Here is a 16,602-nt window from a genome sequence, read left to right on the forward strand (position 1 = left end):
ACGTCTTCAAGCGTAACTTTATGCTTGGCTCAGGCATAGAGATACGCTTTAGTTTTACCAGTGTGAGGGATCGATCGAGTTGTCCGCATTTGGTTTGACAGTGTGGGTCTGCATCTGCCCTGCATGTGCACTGCGTGGCATTGCATCTGCACCGATGTCCACGAGCTGCACCACCTGTCCAGCCCCGCCCCGCGGGCTCGCCGCGTGTCTAATCGCATCGAGTATCGAGTGCACAGTGTGCCGGCAGGGCCCTACCTGCCGCTGCCATCGCCTTATCTCCTGTGGGATAAGCGGGCCACGCCACGTGGGACGTCACTCCCCACGCCCCCCTCCAGCTCAGGGGCGGATCTAGGAGGGGGAAGTGGGGGTGATTAGTGATTACCCGCCCTGGGTACACTGTTAAAACTAAGGCGTACTATTACGCCCTTCGTGAAGCGTACAGCCAGTACGCCCTTCTTCAAGCGTACAAGAGTTCATGCGCTCCTTTCTTCCTATCTAAATGCATGGGGGGATTGCCTTGAAGCGTAGTTGTACGCTTCAAGAAGGGCGTACAGTCTTGAAGCGTAGTTGTACGCTTGAATGAAGCGTACAACTACGCTTTAGTTTTACCAGTGTACCTACTAGGAAAGCCACGTGGAGGGTAGGCGAAAATCATTGCTTTGCCGCTGTAAGTGGGCAAAAAGCATTCGGGAAAGTCCTAGATCCACGCCTTGTCCGTCCCCTCACTCCCTCAGCCATCTGCCCCTCGAGTCGCCTGTTTTAAAAACCACGCGCGGTTTAAAGGGGAGGGGGTGAAGAGGCAACCCCCCCCCCTCCCTGTGAGATTCCCTAAGCACCTGATAATAGGCAACCACCATCGCATGCCTCTGCAGATAGGTAAAACATACACAATCGCCCCCTCTGTCGGGGGCTTTCTAGGCCGCGCCTGTTTTAAACGCGCCGTGTATCGTTTAGTTCCTTTTATAAATCGTAAGGTCGTTGTGGCAACCATGGAGAGAATGCGTCATGTGTGCCATTCGATGGAGCAGCTATAGCCGAGCGCGCGCACTCGGTCACACACGCATACAGACACCCGCACAGACACACTCCCACACACACACACACACACACACACACACACATACGTACTCACAGGCGATTCGATAAAGAATAAAAAGCACATAGACGTTGATAAGGCGTTCTAATAATGGGACAGTCTGTTACTCTGATTTCCGATAAGCAGCGTTCGACGAAGTTCTGATTAGGACATACCCCTTTCCCCTCCCCCACGTCACCTCCCCCCCCCTCCTCTCTCTCTCTCTCTCTCTCTCTCTCTCTCTCTCTCTCTCTCTCTCTCTCTCTCTCTCTCTCTCTCTCTCTTTCCTGTTCGAACATCAACGAGGCTGCGTCCGTCGGCTTGGCCTCACACTGCTAAATGCTGTTGGCTGCCTCCACGCCATCATGCAAGGCCTGCAAGGCGCTGCAACGTTTAACGTGCTTTTCCAGCAGCTGCAGGCTGATTCCGAACGAAGTGCTCTCGTCGCTCTGTCTCTCTCGCACTCACGGGGCGTTCCGAGACGGTGTGAGAGAGACAGAGCGGCGAAGGGCACTGTTTGGAGTCGATCTTCTGCCGGAGGTCGGCTGCAGCGTCGGCGTCCGCGACCTGTCGAGCCATAAGCAGGCGGCAGACTGATTCCGAGAGCCGTTTTTCGTCGCTCTGTCTCTCTCACACCCATGCGGAACGCCCCACGGGTGCGAGAGAGACAGAGCGACGAAAAACGACTCTCGGAATCAGTGTGCAGGGCAAGGCAGGCCTACGTGCCTTCGGCGCCGTCTTCCCAGACCGCCGCCCCGTTGCCGCGCAGCCCCATCGCCCCAGCGTCGTTCGTATGGCTGCCCTGCAGACTGATTCCCAGAGTCGCTTTCGTCGCTCTGTCTCTCTCGCACCTACAAGCGACGCCCCGGGAGTGCGAGAGAGTCCAGAACGACGACAACGACTCTCGGAGTCAGTCTGCTGTCCGTTGTCGGGTCTCGCCCCCACGCCGCCACACACACTGCCCTGCTCGCAACCCGGGAACAAGAGGACGAAGCGCGCTACGACGGCCGTTATACGGAATGTTTTGTGCCATAAACAGCGAGCGGCGAGCAAGTAATACGTGTAGGCGATACTTCTCTGAGGGGAGCAGGCTCAAAGAAAAATATGGCACAGACATGCGAGCGGAAGTTGCCACGGCCACGGCCAGCTAAGCTTGGAGCAAAAGGCACATGGGGTGACTTTGGCGGCAACAATGACGACGACGAAGACGACGACGATGAAGACGACGACGACGATGACGACGATGAAGACGACGACGAAGACAAAGAGGACAAAGAAGACAAAGAAGACGACGATGACAACAACAACAACAACAAAGACGACGACGAACAAACTTACAAATCTGCGGGTGTCTGTCTCCCGACATGACGCTTCTAGTTTCCTATTTAAAATGCCCGGTCCGCTCATGCAGGCTGTCAACGTCGTCGACATTCAGCTTAAAACCTCAGAGGCGGAATCAGGAAAAGAAAACAAGACAGTAACCCGAAACGACGAAATGAAACATGGACGTCGCGGTGCATTTGAATTTGGCGGGCGAGGAGCGGAAAGAGAAGGACTCCACAATTAAAGTGTGGAGACTGCAAACTCCGCACGTCCGAGCGTGTACACGTCGGACCAGGAAGTGTAGAGGAACAACCCCCCCCCCCCCCCCCCACCACCACCACCCCACCCCCCACCCACCCACCCCCCGTATGGTTTGACAGTGCCCCCGGTGCCCGCGGTGCCCCCGTGTCCCGCAAAGTCCTCCGATGCTAGGGGGCACTTCGGCTGAGTGAGAACCCTCGCGGTTCTCTGCGGGGCGTCGCCCAGGAGATGGGTGGGCCGGTGGGCGGCGCGCCCCCAACGACAGCAACACCCCGACGACGACGCCGCACGTCGCCGTCCTCGGCCCTCGGACAGGCCCCCGGCTGGCTTCCCAGTGTGGTGCTGAGGCGGCACGCGCGGCACAGCTGTTTTGGTTATCGGGGCTGCCGCGCTGCCGGCCAGCGCAGTGGCTTGGGGCGCAGCGTTGACGTTGACGTCGACGTTGTTGGCCGTCGCAAAAGCCAACGCGACCAGCACCAGCGCCGTGGTTCCCCGCGCAAGGGCGGATCCAGAGAAGTGTAGCAGGGGTGGGCGATGTGGCAAGAAACAAACTGCCAGTGGGCAAAGTGGGGCTTTTTGTCCGCCTGCGTTGCCGTGACCCCGTGCACCGAGACCAAAATCCGCGCTCCACTCCCACCGCGTGCGCCTTATGAAAAATTCAAACCCGGGCCGCGCTGCCCGCCTGCTCGACCCCTCTACAAAGTGTGCGGCTGCAAATACGTTCCCTCATGCAAGTAATGAAACTTGCTGAGCATGGCGGCGTCTGGCGTCATGGGGGCGGACATGGAGGTCGTCCCGAAGGACAGCAGGATGTTCAGAAGGACAAGCAGGATGTTCGAAAAGGCAAGCACGATGTTTAGAAGGACAGCGGGCTGTTCAGTAGGATAGCAGGGTGTTCAGAAGGATAGCAGGATGTTCAGAAGGGCAGCAGTCCGTTCAGAAGGACAGTAGGCCACACTGAAAAACCAAATGTGATCCAGACCGCACCACTGGTGTGGTCAGATGTGTGCCATTTTGACCACATCAGTTGGTGTGGTCTAGACCACGTTTGGCCACGTTTGGTGCGGTCTAGACCAAACGCCCCAAACGTGGTTTAGACCACACCAACTGATGCGGTCAAAATGGCATCCATTTGACCACACCAGTTGGTGCGGTCTGGACCACGTTTGGTTTTTCAGTGCAAGAGGACGTCCAAGTTGTGAGCGAGGGCTCGGCCGCCTGTAGCGCCTGCGAGGTAGGCCACCTATCCGGCCCGCGACACTGTGGTGTGGAGATGGTGGCCTACCTCGCCCCTGTGAAGGCAAGGGGCGCGGTAGGCCACCATCTCCACACCACAGTGTCGCGGGCCGGATAGGTGGCCTACCTCGCAGGCGCTAGGGACGTCGAAGTCCGCAAGCAGCCCGCATGCAATCATTCTCTGTCTTCGTCGTACAATCTTAATCGAATAAGGCGGTCATACTCGCACCCTTTACTAGCGCGGTAGTTGCGTTTATTGACGGGCTCCAGATTTTACCGCCAATAAGAAATAGGCGGTGTAGCTTATACCGCGTTTGCAGTACCTTGGGTACACTGTCAAACCAAGTGTCCTGATGCAGAGTTAATTCTCCTCACCTGGACGCGTGGAGTTTGGTCGTTTGATGTTAAGAACTCCACTCTTGAAGTGTGGGGACTGCGAAAACTCTGCACTCTCAAGTGCGGGGACTGCAAAATCCGCACCTCTGCATTTCAAGTCCGCACCTGGTCTCACAGTGTGCTGCCAGTGTAGAGTGTAGTTTGCAGTGTAGCCACGAACGGGCCTTCCAGAGAGGACCGCAATGTTGGCGCGGGCCGTCGGCGGCGTGGTCGCGGTCAGCCGGAAAACGGGGAGCGGCAGACGCGGTCTTGGGTTACGGAGGTCAGGGGCGTAACCAGAACCTCGCCGGCACCGCGGCCACACCCTCGCAGTGCCGGGAGAGAGAGAGAGAGAGAGAGAGAGAGAGAGAGAGAGAGAGAGAGAGAGAGAGAGAGAGAGAGAGAGAGAGAGTGAGTGAGTGAGTGAGTGAGTGAGTGAGTGAGTGAGAGAGAGAGAGTGAGAGAGAGAGAGTGAGAGAGAGAGAGTGAGAGAGAGGGAGTGAGAGAGAGAGAGAAAGAGGGAGAGAGAGAGAGCGGAGGGGGAGGAGGGGGTTGCCTGTCCAGCCGGCGGCGGCGGCAGTGCCAGGCACACGCAACAGGCTGCCGGCCCGTCTGGAGCTTGGTCTGGAGCGTCTGCACTGCAGACTCATTCCGAGAGTCGCTTTCGTCGCTCTGTCCCTCTCGCACTCATGGGGCGTCCCGTGTCGATGCGAGCGAGACGGAGCGACGAATAAAGGACTCCCGGAACCAGTCTGCTGGAGCGTCGCGGAACAAAGGATCCTGGAGGATGCTGACCCGAACGCGCGAACGAGATCGCAATCGGCCCCCGGAAAGGAGGCCGTGGAGGGGGAAGGGGGGGGGGAGGGGGAGGGGCGGGGGCGGGGGCGGGGGCAAGGCCGTCGCGCCGTGCGGCCGATGTCCTCCCGCTGCTCGCTCCAGCCACTCCAGCGGTCTGGGCCCGGGGCGTCGACTCGACGGTCCTTTTCGTCGCTCTGTTCCTTTTCGCACTCGCGGGGCGCCCCGTGCAGTGCGGGCAGTGCGAGCGAGACGGAGCGACGGACGAGGCACGGTTCGGTCATGCCTCCATGGCACTGCCCGCGCTGCCCGCACCGGCAGGGATCCGTTTCCGTTGCGGCCATTCACTCCCACAGAGAGAAGGAGAGAGAGAGAGAGAGAGAGAGAGAGAGAGAGAGAGAGAGAGAGAGAGAGAGAGACAGACAGACAGACAGACAGACAGACAGACAGAGACGGCGCCACTATCCGAAATTTGGCCAGGATGCTGACCGCTGATGCCCCCCGGCCCGGTAGAACTAACGGCGACGCGTGACGATGCCCGACGAGGTTCGCGGGAAGTACGCGGGGAAACTCCGCCGAGGGGCCAGGGACCTATCAAGCACGAACCGCGAATCGCGAATCCAAAAGGAGAGGAGGGGAAGGACGTTGGCCGCTTCCCTTACACTGACGCCTACACGCTAAGAATTTCTTCGATACTACGACGGGAGCGCGTCGAAGCTTCGACGGGAGCAATCGGGGCATTTTTCGTCGTTCTTCAACGAGCGCGCGTCGAACACCGGGCTCGTAGGATTTGCGACCTGGTGGTCTCCGATGGTGTCCCCGAGGTCCCCAGGACACGGGGAGTCCAACGCCGAAGTCGCCGACGCTCTTGGACAAGCGGTTCCGGAGATACGAGGACGTACCAGGAGTCCGTCAAAGCAACTTTTTAGTTGGAGGCCAAAATCATCATCGGCCTCTGGCTCCGTTCCATTTGGGTGTCCGGGACTTTTGACTTCAGCATCGTGTCGAGGTAGTGCTTGACTACCAGGAACCCATCAGCGGTCGTCGTCGGACCTCCGGTGCGCCCAGGATGCCGACGAACGAGGGTGCTGTGCCGCCATACGGTACAACAACGTTGACGCCACCACCCAGGTGGCCCCTGGTGGTGTCTTCGGGGTCTTCAGGACACGGGGAGTCCAACGCCGAGGTCGCCGACGCTCTAGGACAAGCGGTTCCGGAGATACGAGGACGTGCCATAAGGAGTCCGTCAAAGCAACTTTTTAGTCGGAGGCCAAAACAGCTTCGGCCTCTGGCTGCGTTACATTTGGGTGTCCGGGACTTTTGACTTCGGCATCGTGTTGAGGTAGTGCTAGACTACCCGGAACCCGTCAGAGGTAGTCGTCCGACCACCAGTGCGCCCAGGGCGCCGACGAACGTGGGTGCGGTACCGCCTTACGCCACACGTCAGCGGCGTCGGTGCAAACGGCGTCAGCCCCGGCCGCCTAAGCTCACAGTGGCGTCGGAGGACACGGCGGCGGCAGCGACAGGTGGTGGCAACGGTAATGAACCGTAAGGCGGCACAGCACCCCCGTTCGTCGGCATCCTGGGCGCACCGGTGGTCCGACGGCTACCTCTGACGGGTTCCGGGTAGTCTAGCACTACCTCAACACGATGCCGAAGTCAAAAGTCCCAGACACCCAAATGTAACGCAGCCAGAGGCCGAAGCTGTTTTGGCCTCCGACTAAAAAGTTGCTTTGACGGACTCCTTATGGTACGTCCTCGTATCTCCGGAACCGCTTGTCCTAGAGCGTCGGCGACCTCGGCGTTGGACTCCCCGTGTCCTGAAGACCACGAAGACACCACCAGGGACCACCTGAGTGGTGGCGTCAACGTTGTTGTACCGTATGGCGGCACAGCACCCTCGTTCGTCGGCATCCTGGGCGCACCGGAGGTCCGACGACGACCGCTGATGGGTTCCTGGTAGTCAAGCACTACCTCAACACGATGCTGAAGTCTAAAGTCCCGGACACCCAAATGGAACGGAGCCAGAGGCCGAAGATGATTTTGGCCTCCAACTAAAAAGTTGCTTTGACGGACTCCTTATGGTACGTCCTCGTATCTCCGGAACCGCTTGTCCTAGAGCGTCGGCGACTTCGGCGTTGGACTCCCCGTGTCCTAGGGACCTGGGGGACACCATCGGGGACCCCCAGGTTGCAAATCCTGGACACCTGGACATGGACCTCGGCGTCAAGGCCGCGCTCGTTGAACTACGACGGCGGACGCTTCGACGGGAACCAGTCGTTCCCCCGTTGAAGCTCGATGATTGGGCTCCGCTAGGCACGGGTGTCGAGTGTCTGTCGAGGTTCAACGAAAAGTTTGACGGGCCGTCGTCGTCGCTCAACGGGAAGCATAAGTTTCGCGTCGAACAGGCGGTTCCCGTCGAAGATACAACGGGAGGTGTCGAAAAAATTCTGAGCGTGATAGCGAGACAGTCACGTGCACTCTAAATGTTGTACAGTGAAGATTCTCCTTATTATGGTGAAAATGTTCCATATTATGGTGGTGCAGCTGACTCCATAACATACCATCGAGAATTCACTGTACCTATTATAGTTATTTTGACGAATTTTGTTGGTATTATGGAGAAAATCTCCACCATAATATGCTGGTGCAGCCTTTCACCGTAAGACATTTACAGTGTGAACGGCAAGGCAGAGCAACACTTTGCGCGTGTAAGTTGGCAAAAAGTGCTTCTTTTCCCCCCTCAAGCCACCTCTGGATCCGCCATTGGGACCAACGCATGGCAGCGGCCAAACCACGGACCAGCCTGCAGGCTAGCTTGAAATGCGACTTCCCCGCCGCATCCTACTTCCTTCTCTCTCCCTCGCTGGCAGCACTGTCTCTGTCGCACCCTTGCGGGACGCCCCATGAGTGCGAGAGAGACAGAGCGACGAAGGCAGTGCTCGGAATCAGCCGGCAGGTTGATTCCGCTGGCAAGCGCTTCCCTGAGCGCCACCGTCACCCTGTCACCCTCTCACTCACGACCCGTCCCACAGGAGAGCGAGAAAGAGAGCGAGAGAGAGAGAGAGAGAGAGAGAGAGAGAGAGAGAGAGAGGCAGAGGCGAGTGCTTGCTCGCAGGACGTCGTGTCGTCCACACACGCGTTAGGTCTTTGTTCCCAGTTTAACTCGATGGCCGTTCGCTGCCCTCCCCGTCGCAGCGCCTGTCTCCCTCCCTCCCTTCCTTCCCCTCCTTCCCCTCCCTCCCCCCCCCACCCCCCTTCCCCTCCCTCCCCCAACCCCCTTTCCCCCTCCCGCCCCTCATTTCCGCCTCTCCCTGTCGATCTTTCTCGCTCCCCTATTTTCACTCTCCGTCGTCTCCGTCGCGCTCTCACACGCACACGCGGACCGCGCACACTCTCTCACACACGCACTCTCTCGCACGAGCCGACGCGTCGCGGCGCCGCCGTCCCGAAGGGCCGAAGGGTTGCGTCGGCAGCACTGGTCTCCTTCCTCTCTCGCAGTCGTGCGGTGCGGGCGGCTCACTGTCAATCCGACTCTCCACACTTCAAGTGTGGAGTAGCTCACAGAGCTTCTACTCTTAGGTCGGGGCAAACGTGGGGAACTCCCACACTAGTACTTGAAGTGTGGAGACTGCAAGCACTGCACTTCCCAAGTGCGGTGAATGAAAATTCCACACCTCCGCATCTCAAAGTGTGAAGTGGTTTCACAGTGGGCCACGCACAGGGACGTCATCGTGAGGGTCCAGGTCCGCGTCGCACAGTGGGCCAGAAGACCGATGGAGGCGGTCAAAATTCTCGACGAGTTTTGAGCTCGCTTCATGGGACTCGAGCCGAACGTGTGACCCCACCAAAGGACTCCTCGTTTAGAGAGCAATCCATTAGTGGGGTCACACGTTCGGTTCGAGCGTCCCATGTATAGCGACTCTGGAGCTCAAAACGCGTCTCGAGTTTTGACCGCCTCCACCGATCTTCTGGCCCACCGTGCGTCGCCCCGTTCGTCCTGCTCATGTCCTGACGGTCCTGACGCCTGTGTCCTGACGGTCCTGACGGTGGTGTTGGTGTTGCAGGCGGCGAGGCCAGCTGGAGCGAGGCCGACGCGCTGCGGGTGGCGGCGCAGCTGCACCGGTCGCTGTCCGAGACGGGGCTCGCGCTGCTCGTCAACCACGGCGTCTCCGAGGACAAGGTAATCGCCGTTAGGGCTATAAACTGAAGACAACACTCTAAATATGGGGTATGCCCAGAAACTGGGCGCCTTTGTCGCCCGCCCCACTTTTTAGGGTGCCAAATGTCGCCCAGTTCCTGGGCGCCTTCACCCGTGGCTCAGCAGCGACTGAGGTGCCGAAGGTGCCCAGAATCTAGGCACCCTAGTCGACCAGGATCTAGACACCTGAGCATGCTCTACCATGGGAGAGGGCCGGTTACTGTATGATTTGTCCACCCCGAGACTGGGCGACAAAGGTGCCCAGAAACTGGGCGACATTTGGCACCCTAAAAAGTGGGGCGGGCGACAAAGGCGCCCAGTTGCTGGGCACCCCATATTTAGAGTGTAGGGGCGGATCCAGGGGGCGTCGGTCTGGCGTCGCACAGTTGGCCCGGCAGTCAAAATCTCGGACTCATTTTGAGCTCCAGAGTCGCTAAACAGGACTCGAACCGAACGTGTGACCCCACCAATGGATTGCTCTCCGGACGAGGAATCCATTGGTGGGGTCACACGTTCGGTTCCAGTCTTGTGGGGGCGAAACCGCCTGAAAGGTAGGCAACAAGTCACGCTTTGCCCCTGCAGGTAGGCAACCTTATTGACCCTCTCTTCCATGTCTGGATCCACCCTTGGGCTCTAGAGCCGCTTTAGAGTTCTCCTGAAACAAGCCGCGCGACAAAGATTATGCATCCGGGACCGCCACGCCAGACAGCTAATCATTCCGCCATCCAGGCAGGGCAGCAGTGTGGCAGCCAGTCGACTGATTCCGCGAGACGCCCTCTCTCTCTTCCTCTCTCTTTCTTCTCTCTCTCTCTCTCTCTCTCTCTCTCTCTCTCTCTCTCTCTCTCTCTCTCTCTCTCTCTCTCTCTCTCTCTCTCCCTTTCTCTCTCACACTCTCTCTTTCGTATGCGACCCAGTGTGCGAGAGAGATGGACTGGGTGGAATCAGTCAATTAGTCTGCAGGCCTCGTTTCCCTACTATTCGAGCCTGTTCCAGTGCTGTGACGTCACGTCACTGGCAAAGCCATGGGCAGGCCCCGCCCTGCTTCCTTGTCAACGTCCTGCTCAGCCTTGACTTTGTGGCGCCAAGCCCAGCCAGCCAGCCGGCCAGCAGACTGATTCCGAGAGTCGTTTTCGTCGCTCTGTCCCTCTCGCACTCGTGGGCGTCCCGTGTGTGTGCGAGGGAGACTGTGCGACGAAAACGACTCTCGGAATCAGTCTGCAGGCAGGCAGCCAGACAGCCAGACAGCCAGCGATCCGCGCGCCGACGCCCAAAACGGCCAAAAACGGAAAAGGACTCGTTCCCTCGCTTTGTCCCTCGCTTCGTTCCGACACATGCAAAGCCATGCAAAGAGTGTAGTGTACTGCCCGTACAACATGGGCAACGTACAGCGACCGCCAAGCCCGGCGCCCGGCCCGCCCCGACAGCAGACTGAGTCCGAGAGTCGGTCCGTCGCGCTGTCTCTCTCGCACTCGAGGGGCGTTGCCTGTCGGTGCGAGAGAGACAGAGCGACGAAAGTTACTCTCAGTGTGCTGACAGAGCGAGCCAGAATCTCGTCGAGTCATGCAAAAGGAGGCCAGGTAGAATTCGACTTCGACGGTAATCTAGTGAAAATTGGGGCCGTTTTCAGTTTTTCGAAACGAAGGCCGTGCTTTGGTGGGCAGCAGGCTGGACGCGGATGCAGCAGAGGAGACGACGGGCGTCGCGTCACACAGTGGGCCAGAAGACAGGTGGTGGTGGTCAAAATCCAGGACGCGTTGAGCTCCAGGGCCGCTAAATGGGACTCGAACCGAAAGTGTGACCCCACCAATGGATTGCTCTCCGAACGAGGAATCCATCGGTGGGGTCACACGTTCGGTTCGAGTCCTGCTTAGCGACTCTAGAGCTCAAAACGCGTCTAGAGTTTTGGCCGCCTCCACCGGTCTTCTGGCCCACTGTGCGCTGGGACAAACGTTACCTAATGCGCGTAGTGCTCTTGAGCAGGTGCGGATCCAGCAGGTAGGGGACGGTGGAGGCGCAACCACTGCCCTGAGGCGACGGGCGGTGTCACGTTGTGCAGTGCAAGCATGGAAGTTACCGGGCCCGAAACAGCATGTGTGGTCCTGCCTCTCAAGTTCAAATTCAATGTGCGACGCCGCCTGGACGGCAGGCAAAAAGTCGTTCTCCCCACAAGTGCATGTTGGCTCGGTTGGCCATTGGAGGCAAATTGGCTGGCGAGCCTGGACGCCACTGGCGCTGCGCGTTGCTATGGAGCTTATGGAGCCACCTGTTGCCTGGTCCTCTGCCCGTTCCGTTCCCCCCTCGGCCACTCTGGCCTGCCTGGTTTGTCTGGCCGGCCGTTGCAGTGGCGCGGAAGGCGTGGCGGAGGAGGCGATGACCTTGCTGGTTCCGGTAGCCATCCGCCATCTGCACTCACAAAAAAATAGCTCCGAAATTTTTAGCCGAAAACACCTGTCTGCACATGTTGCACAGCACTGTTAAACCCAGTGTGGAGAACTCCACACTTCCTGGTGCGGTGTGTTCTCCGCACTTGGACGTGTGGAGTTTGCAGTCTCCATACTTCAAGTACGGGTGGAGTAGCCCACAGAGTCCCTCTCTCTTGGCATGGAGCAAACGTGGAGAACTCCGCACGAAGAAAGAAGTGCGAAGACTTCAAACTCTGCACTTCCAAGTGCGGAGGCTGCAAACTCCACACCTGCGCATTTCAAGTGAGGAGTTCTCCACAGTTGGTTCCTCAGTGCCCCCTTCCCCCACGCTAAATGTTTTTGTACAAATTTTACACGAGACATCACAGTTTTTGTGCACACGAACTTTTCGTACCAATTTGTACGAAATTTTGCACAAAAACAGGGCATTTGTGCAGCTTTTCGTACGAAAATTGTATGAAAAGTTCGTGCGCACAAAAAAGTGTGATGGTGCCATGTTTCGGTGTGGGGCGTGGCGATGTCCTGCGGACTGATCCTGAGAGGCGCTTTCGTCGCTCTGTCTCTCTCGCACTCATGGGGCGTCCCTCGTGGGTGTGAGGGAGACGGCGACGAAGACGACTCTGTAAATCAGTCTGCTGGCCGCCGGTTGCGCCGCCGGTCTCCCAGGAGGCCAGTGCGCTATCGGTTGTGTAGCACGTCCCCGTCGTCGTCCCCGTTGCCGCCGTACCTTGGCGTGGCGTGGCGTGGCGTGGCGTGGCGTGGCGCGGCGTGGCGTGGCGTGGCGTGGCGTGGCGTGGCGCGGCGGGTTGGCGTGGCGCGGCGTGGCGCGGCGTGGCGTGGCGTGGCGCGGCGTGGCGTGGCGCGGCGTGGCCGTGGGGGCGTGGCGGGCGGGCGTGGCGCGGCGTCGGCGTGGCGTGGCGTGGCGTGGCGTGGCGTGGCGTGGCGTGGCGTGGCGTGGCGTGGCGGGGCGGGGCGGGGGCATTGCTCCGCGGCCGGAGCCCGGGCCACGGACCCTCGGATGGACCGAGCCTGAACCACCGCACTGTGGCGGCACGCCGCGTATTTGCATAGGCTCGAGTGAGACGCCCTGGGAGTCGACGCACCGCTTGTTGCCGAGCAAGGTTTCCCACTCCACTCGACCGCTCCATTCAAACTTCCCGCCAAAAGAGACCGACCGGGCAGCGCCGCGGCACTGCGAAACAACTCCACACTTGAAATGCGGAGGTGTGGACTTTGCAGTCTCCGCACTTGGAACAACTACAGCTTGGGCTGTGGCCACCCTAATGACCGATGTCGCCTCTGGTTGTTGCAGCTCCGCGCCGGCTACGAGGCCATGGACCGCTTCTGCGCGCTGCCGCAGGACACCCGGGACGTCTACCGACGCATCCCCCCGCACCAGCACGGCTACGTGGCGCCCGGCACGGAACGGTGAGGCTCTGTCTCTCTTGCACTCATGGGGCGTCCCGCGTCGGTGCGAGAGAGACAGAGCGACGACAGCGACTCTCGGAATCAGTTTACTATGGCCCCTGCGGCCTCTGTTGGAAGGCACATTCATGCCAACCATCCAGCCACCCATCTCTTCATGAGCTCTAGGCCGTGCCGAGAAGGACTTGGGTTCAAATCCCAGGTAGAAAGCCAATTTACGTTTTGCGCCGAAGCGTCGCTTTTGGCAACCCCAGCTACGTGTCGAATGGGTGGCCTACCTTGACGGCGACTAGCAACCTGCAAAATGGGTGGCCTACCTTGACGGCGCGGCTCTGCGCAAGGGCTAGTTCTTCCAAACAGTCCTGGATGTCGGCTCCCTGAGGCCAAACTGAGGAAATTGTTGTCATGCTTTAGGAGTTTCGTTTCGCCGGAACAAACATATTTCATTCATTCGATTCATTTATATTTTCATTTATTTCATTCATTTGATGCCGAGGGGGTAACCACTCCAAGAAATCCTGTACAGAGTACTCGGTATTACGCGGTATTACGCTGTATTACAGGGTTATTACACGTGTATTACGGCATCAAAATGCCAAAATTTGGCTCATTTGGCACAAAATTGATATTACAGTTACGTGTATTACGCGTAATACACGGTTTTTGTGTACAGGGTATTACGCGAGTGTTTACCCCCTCGTTTGATGCATTCATTGGCCCCAGGCTGTCCGAGGAGTGGATCGGCGAGATCCGGCACACGTTCAACGTGAGCGTGTGCGACTGCTACTGCCAGCACTCCGTGTTGGCGGGCAAGCTGCCGCCGCACGACGAGGTGCCCGGCTTCCAGGAGGCGGTGGACGACCTCGGCCAGGACTTCAAGCGCCTGGCCAGGCTGCTGCTGCAGGCCGTGGCCGTGGGGCTCGGTGAGTGAGAGTGACGCACAGTGGATTTGCCCGGAGACCGGCGCCGGCGGCTGAAACTCTAGACGCGTTTTGAGCTCCAGAGTCGCTAAATGAGACTCGAACCGAGCGTGTGATCCGATTGCCCTTCGAACGAGGAATCCATTGGTGGGGTCACACGTTCGGTTTGAGTCCCATTTAGCGACTCTGGTGCTCGAAACGCGTCCAGAGGTTTACGGATTTCCATTTCGCTGTCAGCCGCATTGCCGGAGTCGTCGTTGGTGCCCTCGCACTGCACTCACCCGTCCTTGTCTTTGCCCTCCATTCCAGAGCTGCCCGTCGACTTCTTCCTGCAGCACCACAAGGGCATGACCGAGGAGGGCGCGGTGCGCGCCGAGGGAAGCCCCACGACGCCGACCATCCAGATCGACCCGGCGCCGCCGTCCAGCAGGCCGTCGAGTAGGCCGTCGAGCACGCCGTCGTCGCGGCGGTCGTCCGAGGTGGACGCCAACGGGCACGCCCTGCACGAGGGCAACGAGTCCTCGCTGCGCCTCGAGTTCTACCCGCCCTTCGGCGCGCCGCCGCCCGCCGGGGTCACGCGCTGCGGCGAGCACACGGACTGCGGCACGCTGTCCATCCTGGCGCAGGACAGCGAGGGCGGCCTGGAGGTAAGTACGAGCCGCCGCCAAGCACAGTGGGCCAGAAGGCCGGTGGAGGCGGCCAAAACTCTACTCGCGTTTTGAGCTCCAGAGTCGCTAAAAAGTACTCGAACCGAGCGTGTGACCCCACCAATGGATTCCTCGTTCGGAGAGCAATCCATTGGTGGGGGTCACACGTTCGGTGCGAGTCCCATTTAGCGACTCTGAAGCTCCAAACGCGTCCGGGATTTCGGCCGTCTCCACCGGTCTTCTGGCCCACAATGCCAAGTCGCTTTGTCTCTGTGTCGCCCACGGGGCTTTGCGCAGGGGTGCGAGAGAGACAGAGCGTCGAAGCAATGAAGCGGTTCTGCAGACTGATTTCGAGTGCCGCTCTTTCTCTGTCCCACCTATACGGGGTGCCCTGTGAGTGCGAGAGAGACAGAGCGACTTAAACTACTCTCTGAAATCAGTCTCCTGGTCGCTGGTCGCGCTCCCTCTGCAACCAACGACCGTCTTTACCAAACCTGTCTTTGTCTCCAGGTGCAGACCGCCGACAAGCAGTGGGCGCGGGTCGGCCACTTGCCCGGCGCGCTGCTCATCAACACCGGCGACGTGATGAGCGCCTGGACGTGCAACCGATACGCGCCCACGGTGAGCACACGCAGTGGACTTGCCAGAAGGCCGGTGGAGGCGGCCAAAACTCTAGACGCGTTTTGAGCTCCGGAGTCGCTGAATGGGACTGGAACCGAACGAGTGACCCCACCAATGGATTGCTCGGTCGGGGATCAATCCATTGGTGGGGGTCACACGTTCGGTTCGAGTCCCATGTAGCGACTCCGGAGCTCAAAACCCGTCCGGTATTTTGACCGTCTCTGGCCCTCTGTGCGTGACCAGCGTGATCCCCCTCCTCTCTCTGCGCCTACACTGTCCCCAATCCAGGTGTGGAGTGGAGTTTGCAGTCTCCACACTTCAAGTGTGGAATGGCTCACAGAGCGCCCATCTGTTGGCATGTATACTCTGACCAGAAAACGAAGAGCCCTGAGTTCTCGCGGTTCATGGCCTCTGCCGCCTTGGCTAGCATTGCAGGTAGTAGCCCTCGACCGCGAGGAACCAGGGCTCTTCGTTTTCTGGTCAGAGTATAATGGTGCAAACGTGGAGAACTCCGCACTTGGTTTCCCAGTGGCAGGCCGGGCCGCGGAAAGGGCCAGCCAGCGCGCTGTCATTCCCCACAAGAACGAACTGAAAGTCTCTGTCTCTCTGCCCGCAGCTGCAGCGCGTCATCGTGCCGGAGCAGCCCAAGGTGCGCGCGCGCGGCCGGCACGCCGTGGGCTTCCTGGTGCAGCCCGACAACGACACCCTCATCTGCCCCATCGAGCGCCTGGCGCTGGCCGCGCAGGCCGCCAACGGCAGCGCCGGGCTGGCCGGCCACTGCCTGCAGGGCCCCATGCGCGCCGAGCTGTTCGTCGACTCGAGCCGCCGCCGGAAGCGCTCCTTCTACGCGCCGCACCACAACATCGCCAGCAGGCTGAGGGAGACGGCCGCGTCCTGAGGCCGAGGCCGCCGACGTCGCCGCCCCACGAGTCCCGGTGCCGAGGCCGCCGACGTCGCCGCCCCACGAGTCCCGGTGCCGAGGCCGCCGACGTCGCCGCCCCACGAGTCCCGGTGCCGAGGCCACGCCGACGACGACGCGACGCCCCGGACTACTGCCCTCCCGTCCCCGCGACTCATTCCCGTCTCTCTCGCGCCCACACGGACGCCCCATGAGTGCGGAAGAGACAGAACGGCTCTCAGAATCAGTCTCCTGGCGACCTGCGCCTGTGCAGCCGACTGACTGGCAGGAGACGTTTCGTAGCGCTGTCTCTGTCGCACTCATGGGGCGTCCCGTTGTGCGAGAGGGACAGCGAAAACCGGAACGAGTCTTCGGTGTCACTGCGCTCGTCCGCACTTCCCC

At 59.7% G+C, this 16,602-nt stretch overlaps 1 protein-coding gene across 2 annotated transcripts in view; it reads left to right on the forward strand.

Moving 5' to 3' along the window:
* The window catches only part of LOC117651405 (2-oxoglutarate-dependent dioxygenase htyE-like), a 41,696-nt gene extending 25,459 nt beyond the window's left edge, over window positions 1–16,237 (forward strand). The window contains exons 3-8 of one of the 2 annotated variants that reach the window (XM_034395438.1): window positions 9,133–9,248; window positions 13,002–13,117; window positions 13,838–14,037; window positions 14,344–14,681; window positions 15,192–15,302; window positions 15,919–16,237. In XM_034395438.1, the coding sequence (XP_034251329.1) occupies window positions 9,133–9,248; window positions 13,002–13,117; window positions 13,838–14,037; window positions 14,344–14,681; window positions 15,192–15,302; window positions 15,919–16,200 (1,163 nt within the window). In that variant the 3' untranslated portion in view covers window positions 16,201–16,237. The remainder of the gene's footprint in view (window positions 1–9,132; window positions 9,249–13,001; window positions 13,118–13,837; window positions 14,038–14,343; window positions 14,682–15,191; window positions 15,303–15,918) is intronic. The other variant, XM_034395439.1, reaches the window with a different exon arrangement.
* The last annotated feature ends 365 nt before the right edge of the window (window positions 16,238–16,602 follow it).

The sequence above is a fragment of the Thrips palmi genome, unplaced genomic scaffold (genome assembly GCF_012932325.1).
Source record: "Thrips palmi isolate BJ-2018 unplaced genomic scaffold, TpBJ-2018v1 HiC_scaffold_5, whole genome shotgun sequence".
NCBI lineage: Eukaryota > Metazoa > Arthropoda > Insecta > Thysanoptera > Thripidae > Thrips > Thrips palmi.